Genomic DNA, 11,784 nt, shown 5'->3' with positions numbered 1-11,784 from the left:
CTCCTCCTCCCAAGGCCTTTTCCCGAAGCCGAGTCTTCTCCCTCTGGGGAGCCGAGAGCGCCAGCCATGGCCCCGCGGCGCGGAAAGGCGACGGGAGCAGCTTCGGAGGCGGAAGCCGCCGCCCCCAGGGTCTCGGTGCCGCGTGTGAAGGGCGCCCCGACCGAGCCTAGAGAGTCCCCGGCCGTCCCTGAGGCCGCCCGGCCCAGCGCGCGGAGGTGCGTCCCCGCCAGGCCGTCGGGATCCCGGAGGGAGAAGAGCGGCCCGGACCCACAGGAGAAGCGGCAGGTACGCGCGCGGGCTGCCCGCGCCGAGGACCGGGTGGAGGGTCCGCCTGCTCGGACCGAAGGGGTGATGCCTCCCGCGGCCCCGGGGCTGCCCCTTCCCAGGCGTGCATCTCGCCGCGAGGGCACCGCGCGCTCCGCTCGGGAGCGGAGACCCCAGCCCGGGCCCACGGAGGTCCCCGGCCCGCTGGTCCCAGTCCCCAGTCTCGGGCGCGAGAAGGAGGCGCCCGGCCCCTGGAAGCCCCGGGCGGTACTGGAGAAGTTGAGGCTGAGCCGCCAGGAAATCTCTGCGGCGGCGGAGGTGGTGAACAGGCTCATGGACCACCTGCTGCGGAGACTGCAGAGCTGTGAGTCCGAGTTCAAAGGCGTCACGCTGCTGCGCACCGGGAGCTACTACGAGCGCGTGAAGGTGAGCTGCGCCGCGCCTCCGCTGCAGTTCCCGCCGCTCATACCCACCTCCTACGCGCCCCTCACTTCCCTTCGGAAGTAACTCAGACTCGTGTTCTTTTGTGGCCTGTGACATGGCTGTCTTGTTTTGGCTTCCCATCTAGATTGCAAGCTCCATTGTCACAGAACGTTTTGCCCAACTTTGAACCCTTATACGGCTGCTCATTTTATTGCTGTGGACGCAGTGATAATTTGTTTATCGCAGAAAGATGGTGTATGTATCCGTCTTTGGATCTTAAAACTCTTTTAGCACTGAAGACCACTCATATAATTCCATCTAAAGCTTCTTGAAAGCCAAGTGAGCAAAACTTGCATCAGACTAATCTGCCTGGAGCATGATTCTTACTATATAAATGTGGATCAGTTCTATTATATGGAGGGTCCAAAGGGAAGAGAAAGTTATTAGTTAGAACTAGAGAACGAGAAGACAGAAAACAGTCTCCCATCAGAACCACTCTCCTTTTTATTTATTTATTTTTTAAAACTTTTTATTTCGTTTTGCAGTATAGTTGATTAACAATGTTGTGTTAGTTTCGGGAGTACAGAAAAGTGATTCAGTTATACATGTACATGTATCTATTCTTTTTCAAATTCTTTTCCTGTTTAGGTTGTTACTTTATATTGAGCAGAGTTCCCTGTGCTATACAGTAGGTCCTTGTTGGTTATGCACTTTAAATATAGCAGTACCCCTCTCCTTTTGAAATCAAGCTGATGGAAGAAAATTCAGTGAAATTTGTTTTATCTAAAACATGTATTGCTTTTAAAAAACAGATTATAAAAGGTATATACGTGTTCATTGTAGAGTTGACCCACTGCCTGCCCTCAGTAGGTTCCCACAGCACAACAGTACCCCTGCTCCATACCTCTTTCCTCAGCCTCTCCCGGATTTGCCCCTGTTCCGTGTTGATGTCCCTGGAAATTTCAGAAAAGCATATAGAAGAACAGTATTGTTCCTGTTTGTTTTATTCACCGTTATTTTGGTGTATTTCCTTCTGTTATGCATACACTTAAATTTCAAAGTTGGATTCCAAACTTTATAATTGGTAAAGGGATAGACAAAAGACACTTCTCATTAACTCTTTTACTTGGATTCATATTGACGCATTTCCATTCATGTATTTTATTGTAATATTATCAAATTCTAGGTGAAAATCTGGAAGTTTTCTTGTAGAAATTCCCTGTGGGATTTTCAGTTCATAATGTTCTTTTTGTCCATCCCCAGCAGCTCACCCCCGCCTCCATCTAAGCCACCATCATCTTTCACCTGAGTTTTGCCTTTCCAATCTCCTTATTTGCCTTCTGATGATATCTCCACAGAGGCCAGAGTAAATTTTTAAAAATACAAAGCTAAAACCTGGCTTCTCAATGAACGTGATGGAATAAAATCTGAACTCCTTTCCAGGACCTACAGGTCCTCGCAGAATCTGGGCCCCGGCCTCCGCTTCAGCCTCATTTCATGTCACTCTTCCCCTTGTCCACATGGACTGATTTTTGTTCCTTGAGCTAAAATTTTAAAAGACTTGACAATTCCAAGTTTGGAGGAGATGTGGAGCAACTGAAACTCCCTTGCATGGATGCTGGGAGGATAAATTGGTACTACCTCTTGAAAACTGACATTTTTTTCTAAAGTTCAAGATTTGCCTGTCCTGTGGTCCAACAGCCCCACTCCTGGGCACATATACAATAGCAACGGGTGCTCATGGCCGCCCAAAGGCATATGTAAGAATGCTCAGAATAACTTTGTAACAGTTAAACTCAGAACTATTTGTAGTAGTTAAAAACTGGAAACAAACCAAATACTCAACAACAGAATAAGTAAATCTATTTTGGTATATTCCATTAATTCAGTGGAATACTACACAGAATGAAAAAGAACAAACTACCACTATAGACAGAACGATATAGATGAATCTCACAAACAGTGTTAAATGAAAGACGTCAGGTATAAAGGGTACCTACTATATGATTCAGTTTATATGATGTTCCCAAACAGGCAAACCTAACCTATGGTATTAGAAGTCGGAGTTCTGGCTGCTCTTGGTGGAGGGTTTCTGGTCCGGAGTGGGAATGCTGCTGGGGATGGGAAAAGGGCGATTTAGGGTGCCCTCAAGGCTCACTGTGCTTACTGGGATTCAACCATTTTTCTTTTTCTTTTCTTTCTTTTTTTTTTGTGGTACGCGGGCCTCTCACTGCTGTGGCCTCCCCCGTTGCGGAGCACAGGCTCCGGACACACAGGCTCAGCGGCCATGGCTCACGGGCCCAGCCGCTCCGCGGCATGTGGGATCTCCCCGGACCGGGGCACGAACCCGTGTCCCCTGCATCGGCAGGTGGACTGTCAATCACTGTGCCACCAGGGAAGCCCTCAACCATTTTTCTTGAATAAATCCTCCTTGGATTGTTGCAAGCCTTTGGTTAATTTACAAAGACCTGAAAAAGTTGAATTTGACTTTTTCTGCCCATGTTCTTGTTACTTTTATGGAAAAGTGGATTTTCAGAGGCTTTTACTTCATTCCCACTGATGGCACTTCACGTGTTTGTTTCACCCCCATAGTATGTCCTAGTCAGCTTGGGCTGCCATAATAAAATATCATAGACTGAGTGGCTTAAACAACAGACATTTATTTTCTCATGGTTCTGGAGGCTGGAAGTCCATGATCAGGGTGCCAGAACGGTTAGGTTCTGGTGAGGGCTGTCGTCCTGGTTTGCAGATAGCCAACTTCTCCCTGTGTCCTCGCTGTGTTTCTCAGAGCATGTGTGCAGAGACACAGCAACCAATCTCACTTCATCTAAGTCCACCAGTCCTATCAACTAGGACCCTACCCTCATGATCTCATTTAACCTTCATTATTTCCTAAAAGCCCTGTCTCCAAGTACAGTTACATTGGGGGTTAGGGCTTCAATATATGAATTTTGAGAGGACACGGTTCACTGCACAGCATGGTACATCTCAGTTTGGACTAGCCACGTTCACATGGTCAAAAGACATAGGGCAGGGCTTCCCCAGTGGCGCAGTGGTTAAGAATCCGCCTGCCGGGCTTCCCTGGTGGCGCAGTGCTTGAGAGTCCGCCTGCCGTTGCAGGAGACGCGGGTTCGTGCCCCGTTTCGGGAGGATCCCACATGCCGCGGAGCGGCTGGGCCCGTGAGCCGTGGCCGCTGGGCCTGCGCGTCCGGAGCCTGTGCTCCGCAAATGGGAGAGGCCACAACAGTGAGAGGCCCGCATAACGCAAGAAAAAAAAAAAAAAAAAAGAATCCGCCTGCCAATGCAGGGGACACGGGTTCGAGCCCTGTTCTGCGAAGATCCCACATGCCATGGAGCAACTAAACCCTCGTGCCACAACTACTGAGCCTGCGCTCTAGAGCCCGAGAGCCACAACTACTGAAGCCCGCGGGCCTAGAGCCCGTGCTCCGCAACAAGAGAAGCCACCACAATGAGAAGCCCGCGTACCACAACGAAGAGTAGCCCCTGCTTGCCGCAACTAGAGAAAGCCCGTGTGCAGCAACAAAGACCCAACGCAGCCAAAAATAAATAAATAACTAATTAAAAAAAAAAAAAAGACAGAGGGCCACCAGTTACTGTGTTGAATAGTACAGTCCAATAGCTGTACTTGAAGCGTACTCCTAATGAGTAAAAGACTTGTGCATTTTTAATATAGGAAAATAATCATTTATTATAATTGCTGTAATTATTATTGTGGTGATGAAGAAGATTCTTTGAAGTTCTTGTTTATTTATTTATTTATTTTTGGCCATGCTGCACGGCTTGTGGGACCTTAGCTCCCTGACCAGGGATGGAACCCATGCCCTTGGCAGTGAAAGCATGGAGTCCTAATCACTGGACCGCCAGGGAATTCCCTGAAGCTCTTAAAATGTTGTGGTTCAAAGACATTAATGTCGTTAGTGTATGACTTGGAGCTCATACTCATTTGGCTGACTGTTAGCTGTAAGGAGACGGCCCTTGCTCAACTAGCCAGGAGGTAATTACACATATTTTTGAGACCAGTGACAGGGGGCTGGCTCAGTGTGTAGCTTGTAACTTAAAAGGTAGCACTTAAATTTCTTTAATTTTATCAAGCTTTAATCTCAGGAAAAAACTGGTACAGATTTTTAAAGCTTGCATAGTATTTTGAATTGTTTTTAAGAAAATGCGTATAGAACCTACAAACTGAAGCCAATACTCTTCACCTAGCTCCCCTAGTCTCACTCCCAGAGGGTATAAATATTAGAAATCTTGCTTTTCCTGGTAGGATTTTAAGTGGAAATTTTAAGAAAAAAGATTTTAGTTGGTTGGAAAATATTCACAAGCAAACACATCAGTGCTATTTTTACTGTTTCTTAGGTTTCTGCTCCTAATGAATTTGACGTTATGTTCAAACTGGAGGTCCCCCGAATTCAGCTGGAAGAATATTACAACAGTGGTGCTCATTACTTTGTGAAGTTCAAAAGAAATCCCAAAGGAAATCCTCTGGGTCAGTTTTTAGAAGGGGAAATATTATCAGCTTCTAAGATGCTGTCCAAGTTTAGGAAAATCATTAAGGAAGAAATTAAAAATATTGAAGGTAAGATCTTTGACTTTTGATTCTTAAAGATCTAATCATATCTACTAATTGCCTCTCCTGATCTTTCTTGATCTCCCTGCAGCAGACTGTTGACTGCTACCTCCTAGAAACAACTCTTTGCTCTTGATTTTAGTCTACTATATTTTCTTGGTATTCTTCCTAAATGTTGATTGACTCTATTTTGTTTGTTTTTTGGTTTGTTTGTTTGGTTTTTTTATTTTGGCCGCACCACGCAGCTGTGTGGGATCTTAGTTCCCTGACCAGGGGTTGAACCTGGGCCCTTGGCAGTGAAAGTGTGGAGTCCTAACCACTGGACCACTGGGGAATTTCTGACTGGCTCTATTTTGGCCTCCACTGAATATTCACTGAAATGCTGCCTGCACCGCTTGGTATATGTGGTTGAATAAAATTGGTGGGATTCTCCTCTGAAATTTGTAAACACAACTTGCAATGCATGCTTTGAAGGGAGTGAACTGGGAGGAGTGGTAGCATTTGGGGTAGAGTGGGTGGTGGAGTAAGGCCCTGAGGCAGAAAAGAGCTTGATAAGCTCTAGAAGCAAAAGGTCCATGTGGACAAGGGGAAGAGTGACATGAAATGAGGTAGAAGAGGAGGCCGGGGCCAGATTCTAGGAGGACTTGTAGATCCTGGAAAGGAGTTTAGATTTTATGCCATGTTCATTGAGAAGCCAGGTTTTACTTAGAGGGTAATGATTGGCTTTCTGTTTTTAAAAATTTGCTCTGACTTCTTTGGAGAAGATACTATAAGAAGGCAGTTGAGAGTCTGGATATGTTAAGTTAGAGATTCCTATGATACATTGAAATGAAGGTGTCAAGTATGTAGTTGGATATGGGTTTGGAGCTCAGAGGGTATGTTTGGGCTGCAGGTAAACATACAACTGGCATTGACAATGGACGAAAGCACCTAGGTGGAGAGTGTAGATTCATTTTCCATTAATGTAACTGATGGTCATTGGTCATCTGATGTGCTAAGTGTTCTAGGTGTTTGGGATCTAGTAATGAACAAATAGATGAAGACCCTCACCCTTCTGTACCTTATAATCATGTAAGGCATATACGCCTTTAATAACAAATGGAAAACATAATTATCTTGTATAGTAGAAAGTAGTAAGTCCTATGGTGAAAAAGTGTAGCGAAGTGAGAGGGTTCAGGAATGCTGGGGGTGGCACAGGGGAGAAATTGCAGTGTTAAGTAGGGTGGTGAGAAGAGGATCCCATTGGAGGTTGGGGAGAAGAAAGGGAGCAAAATGTGACCACGAGTATTTTGCAGGAGTGGTCAGTGTTTACAATGCTGCTGACATCCAGAAAGCCACTGGATTTTGGTCTTCGGTTTGCTTTCTGGGGGTGTTGGTAACTTTGACGTAGCAGTTTCGGCGGAGTCATGAGCGCACAAGAGAGAAGGGAAGCAGGTATGGCAACTCTCTGGAAAGTGCTGGGTGCGAAGGAAGTAGAAAGATGGGTAAGTATGGGGAGGCAGCAGATGCAGGGTCAAGGGAGAGGTGTCCTTTAGAATGAGAGACCCTGGATCCCTTAGTATGCAGACAGGCATGATCCAGTAGGGAGGGGGAGGCCAACGGTGGCCTTTGAAAGGTGGACGGACACTTCCTAGGTGGTAGTAGGATGAAAAGAGAAGATGATGGGTAAGAAGTTGGTGGGTTGGTGGATTTAGTGACAAGAGAATGATGCTCTAGGATTTTCTCCTTCGTGCTCTGTCTTCTCCCCCGTTGCTGTGCCTTCCACATGAGAGTCTTATCTGGGAGTGGCCTTTACTGCTTGTGCACCCCACATCCCCGAACCAGTATCTCTCATCCAGAAGCCCTTCCCGAGTTTCTGGCCAGCTGCGCAGTGGCCAACTCCTGTTGGGTCTCCCCCAGGCACCTAGAGCTCAGTGTATCTGAAATGAAGTTCATCTCAGCCCAGTCTTTCTTCTTCCCGCCCAACTCTGTGTTGAAGAGTAGACTCAACGTCAACCATTTCCCAGGCCAGAATCGTGGGACATCCTCCCAGACTCCGGCCTTGTTCCTACCTCACGGATTCAGTTTATCCACCAGTTCTATTAGTTTGAATCTCTTTAATTGCTTTCACCTCTGCGACCTGGGTCTTTTTTTTTTTTAATAAAAATTGTACATATCAAGGTGCAGAACGTGATGTTTTGATACACATAGTGAAATGACCACCACAGTCAGGCTAATTAACATATCTTCTCACATAGTTACCTTTTTGTGTGTGAGGTGAGAGTACCTGAAATCTACTCTCTTAGCACATTTCCCGTATGCAGTACAGTCATATTAACAGTCATCATGCTGTACGTTAGGTCTCTAGACTCACCCTACGTAACGTTGCGGAGCACAGGCTCCGGACGCGCAGGCTGAGCGGCCATGGCTCACGGGCGCAGCCGCTCCGCGGCGTGTGGGATCTTCCCGGACCGGGGCACGAACCTGCGTCCCCTGCATCGGCAGGCGGACTCTCAACCACTGCGCCACCAGGGAAGCCCTAACTCTGTACTCTCTGATGAACATCTTCCCACTTCTCCCACCTCCCCGCCCCTCGTAACCTCCATTCTACAGTCTGCTTCTATGTATTTGACTTTCTTAGCTTCTCCATATAAATGAGGTCGTGTACTTTGCTTAGCACAGTGACCTCCAAGTTCATCCATATTGTCACAAATGCAGGATATCCTTCCTTGTTAAGGCTGAATAATATTCCATTGTCTATACATGCCACAACCTCTTTACCCATTCATTCATCAGAGGACACCTAGGTTGTCTCAGCATCTTGGCTGTTGTGAATAATGCGGCAGTGAACAGTGCTTGCTCCCTGGGTCCTGATGCTCACTGCCTCTCTGTATGACACGCCCCCACCCTCTGGGCTGGGCTGTTGCTGTTTTGTTTTTTTCAGTTTGCCCATGCCACACAGCTTGCAGGTTCTTAGTTCCCCGGTGAGGGCTTGAACCTGTGCCCTCGGCAGCAAAAGCGTGGAGTCCTAACCACTGGACAGCCAGGGAATTCCCGCTGAGATCTTCTGAATCACCTCTCTCCTCCCTGCTGCTCATCTGGCCTCTTATGTAGGCTTCCCTCCAAACCACCATACACAAATTTAAATGAAAATTTAATCACAGCACTCCCAAACCCCAAAGTCTTTGGGGGCTACTCATTTTATATACCAGACAGAATCTTGATAATACACCCCATAATGGGTATCATCAATAAATACTGGCTAAATGAGTAAACACTGCCTTGTGGGGTCATTTTCTTCTTTAGAACTAATTTTCATCTTACACTTAGTACTTATGGATCTCCAATTATAGCTGTTATTTTCCCTGTGTTTTTAGAGAAAACTAGATTGATAAGCCCTTTCTTCTTTATTAATATGTTTAAACAGATACAGATGTCATGGTGCAGAGGAAGAGAAGAGGGAGCCCTGCAGTAACACTTCTGGTTAGAAAACCTAAAGAAATATCTGTCGATATAATCCTGGCTTTGGAATCTAAAAGCAGCTGGCCTACTAGCACCGCGGGAGGCCTGCCCATCAGTAACTGGCTTGGAGCAAAAGTTAAGAACAATTTAAGACGACAGCCATTTTACCTCGTACCCAAGCATGCAAAGGAAGGAAGTGGTTTTCAAGGTATCTTGACTATGAAGGTTAACTTAAAAGACGTCCATATAAAAGAGTCGTTAATGTTACATACTAGGGCAGTGAAAGATCATCTAGTGCTATTGGCATTTCAAGAGCCATTAGGCTAAATAGGCTACAAGATGGGAGTTTGGTGATAGATGGAATTGAAAAGGGCATAATTGTAATAGTAATATCAAATACTCAGCTTTAAAATGTCTACTAGCCCATGTTTGAATGTTGTTTTTGTCTGTTTGTTTTTAATAAAGAAAAGCAAGTACTGGCCTTGGAGTCAGACTGCCCTGGATTTGAATCCTGAGGCTTCTTCCCTTACTAGCTGTGTGATCTGGGGCTAGTTATCAAGCCCTGCTAAACCTGTTTGCTCATCTGTATATGTTTTTATTACACTAAAAAATACACAAATTCCTTCAAACTTGTAATCATCCATAGTTTACTTTATCTAACATAGGAGATTGAATGTCAACTAAGTACAAGTACCGTTACACATAAAATAAACCTAGAAGGTATGTCTTTGCATTGAAGTTCATTTTCAGAATGATACTTTATGAGCATGGCAGGGACTGTATACACATTTCATCATATTTCTCAATACCTCATGTCAAAGCATATATGCAATAAGTGCTAAAATAGAAAAAAATCAGTAAAACTACAACATTCCCAGATATCTAAACTATCTGCCCAGCATTTTTAATTTATTTAAATATTTTTAAAAGTTATTCATCAATTTCAATTCTGACATTCCAATCAATGAACATGCAAAGCTTTATTTAAAAAAAATAATAATTCATACACTGTTGATGGAAGTGTAATATGGTACAATCCCTTTGAGAAAAGGTCTGGCAGTTTCTTAAAAGGTTAAACATATATCTTCCCTAATCCAGCACTAAGTCCATAACACATTTATATAAGAATATATGTAAAATCTAGAAATAGCCCAGAAGTCCATCAAAAGATAATGGATAAACAAACTGTAGTATATTCGTAAAATGGAATACTACTCAACAACAAAAAGCAATGAACCACTGATAAGAGGATGGATGAATACTAAAAACTTTAAGACAGGTGAAAGAAAACAGAAACAAAGGGTCCATACTGTATGATCTCAATTATATTAAGTTCTAGAACAAACAAAATTTATCTATGGTTTTTTAAAAAATTAGAGCAGAGGTTGCCTGAGGTGCTGGGGATTGATTAGGAAGGGACAGGAAAGAACTTTCTGGGGTGATGATAACTTTTTGATTGGGGTTTGAAAAGATCCCACATGCCACAACTAAAAATCCTGCTTGCCTCAAGGAAGATCCCGCACGCGGCAACAAAGAACACGTGTGGCAGCAAAGAACCCACGTGCCACAACTAAGACCCAACACAACCAAATAAATAAATTTAAAAAAACAAACGACACAGGTGTAGTCATTTGTCAAAATTCATCAAATGCTATATTTAAGATGTGTGTGTTTCACTGTTTGCAAATCTTACCTAAAAAATCACACACGCAAATAAATATTGAACTCCAGTTCATAATATTCATGCTGAAGTGTTTATGGGTAAAGTATTCTAATTAGTTCCACAACTTGTTTTATTTTTAAAATTTTTTAAACAAATATTTATTTATTTATTTGGCTGCGTCAGGTCTTCACAGAATCTTTGTTGTGGGATGCAGGATCTTTGGTTGTGGTGCGTGGGCTCCAGAGCACACGGGCTCAGTAGTTGTGGTGCGTGGGCTTAGTTGCCTGGCGGCATGTGGGATCTTAATTCCCCGACCAGGGATTGAACCCGCATCCGCTGCATTGGAAGGTGGATTCTTAACCAGTGGACCACCAGGGAGGTCCCCATCCACAACCTGTTTTAAAATAACAGTTTTCTTAAAGAAAAAGAATTTATGGATGGATAGATGGATAAATATGTGATAAAGCAAATATAGCAAAACATTAATTGTAGAATGTAGGTGGTAGGCATATGAATGTTTACTATAAAATTCTTTCAACTTTTTCTGTATATTTTTGAAGGATTTCAAAATATTAAGTTTAAACCCACTTGAAAAAATCCCTCCAGGTGGTTAAGCTACCCAACTCAGTATGCTTAAATTCACTGTTTTCATTATTGTTTCTAATTTTAGGTATTGGAATTAAATTTTAATTTAGCTTTGCTTCATAAATTTATAAAGCATTCACATGGTTCCGAAGTCAAAGCTACAGAAAAAAGTATTCTTAGGGAAACATAGCTTCCCTTTATGTTCCCTCTACACTCTTCTCTCCTTCCCTGATTGGAAACCCTATAATTGTTTTCAGTTCACCTTTAATTTTTAAAAAGTACAAGTAAATATATATATATATATATATATATATATATATATATATATATATTCATATGCAGCACCCCCTCTTTAAGATAAAAAGTACTTTTCTATTTTCACTTAGTAAGATATCTAGGTTATCACTCCATAGCTCTGTGTAGAGATAGCACTCGTTCCTTTTTTAAAAAAATTTTTATACTGTTTTTAAAGGTTACTTTCCATTTACACTTACTAGAAAATATTAGCTGTACTTCCCGTGTTGTACACTACACCCTTGTAACCTATCTTATATCCAGTAGTTTGTACCTGCCCCTTCCCCCCACTGATTACCACTCATTTGTTCTCTGTATCTGTGAGTCGTCTTCTTTTTTGTTATCTTCACTAGTTTGTTTTATTTTTTAGATTCTACATGTAAATTACATCATACAGTATTAGTCTTTCTCTGTCTGACTTATTTCACTTAGCATAATGCCCTCCGAGTCCATCCATGTTGCTGCAAATGGCAAAATTTCGTTCTTTTTTTATGGCTGAGTAGTATTCCACTGTATATATATATAT

The 11,784-nt window shown here is 43.5% G+C and overlaps 1 protein-coding gene across 1 annotated transcript in view; it reads left to right on the top strand.

Annotated features, from left to right (window-relative positions):
• CGAS (cyclic GMP-AMP synthase) overlaps nucleotides 1-11,784 on the top strand; it is a 19,031-nt gene continuing 7,247 nt past the window's right edge. The window contains 3 exon segments of the mRNA XM_007458399.1: nucleotides 1-690; nucleotides 5,065-5,284; nucleotides 8,682-8,924. Of these exon segments, the coding sequence (XP_007458461.1) occupies nucleotides 67-690; nucleotides 5,065-5,284; nucleotides 8,682-8,924 (1,087 nt within the window). The 5' untranslated portion in view covers nucleotides 1-66.

Source organism: Lipotes vexillifer, unplaced genomic scaffold (genome assembly GCF_000442215.2).
Source record: "Lipotes vexillifer unplaced genomic scaffold, Lipotes_vexillifer_v1.1 scaffold2, whole genome shotgun sequence".
Classification (NCBI taxonomy): Eukaryota; Metazoa; Chordata; class Mammalia; order Artiodactyla; family Lipotidae; genus Lipotes; species Lipotes vexillifer.
Note: the sequence above shows the minus strand (reverse complement) of the source record. Positions and strands in the feature narration are given on the sequence as shown.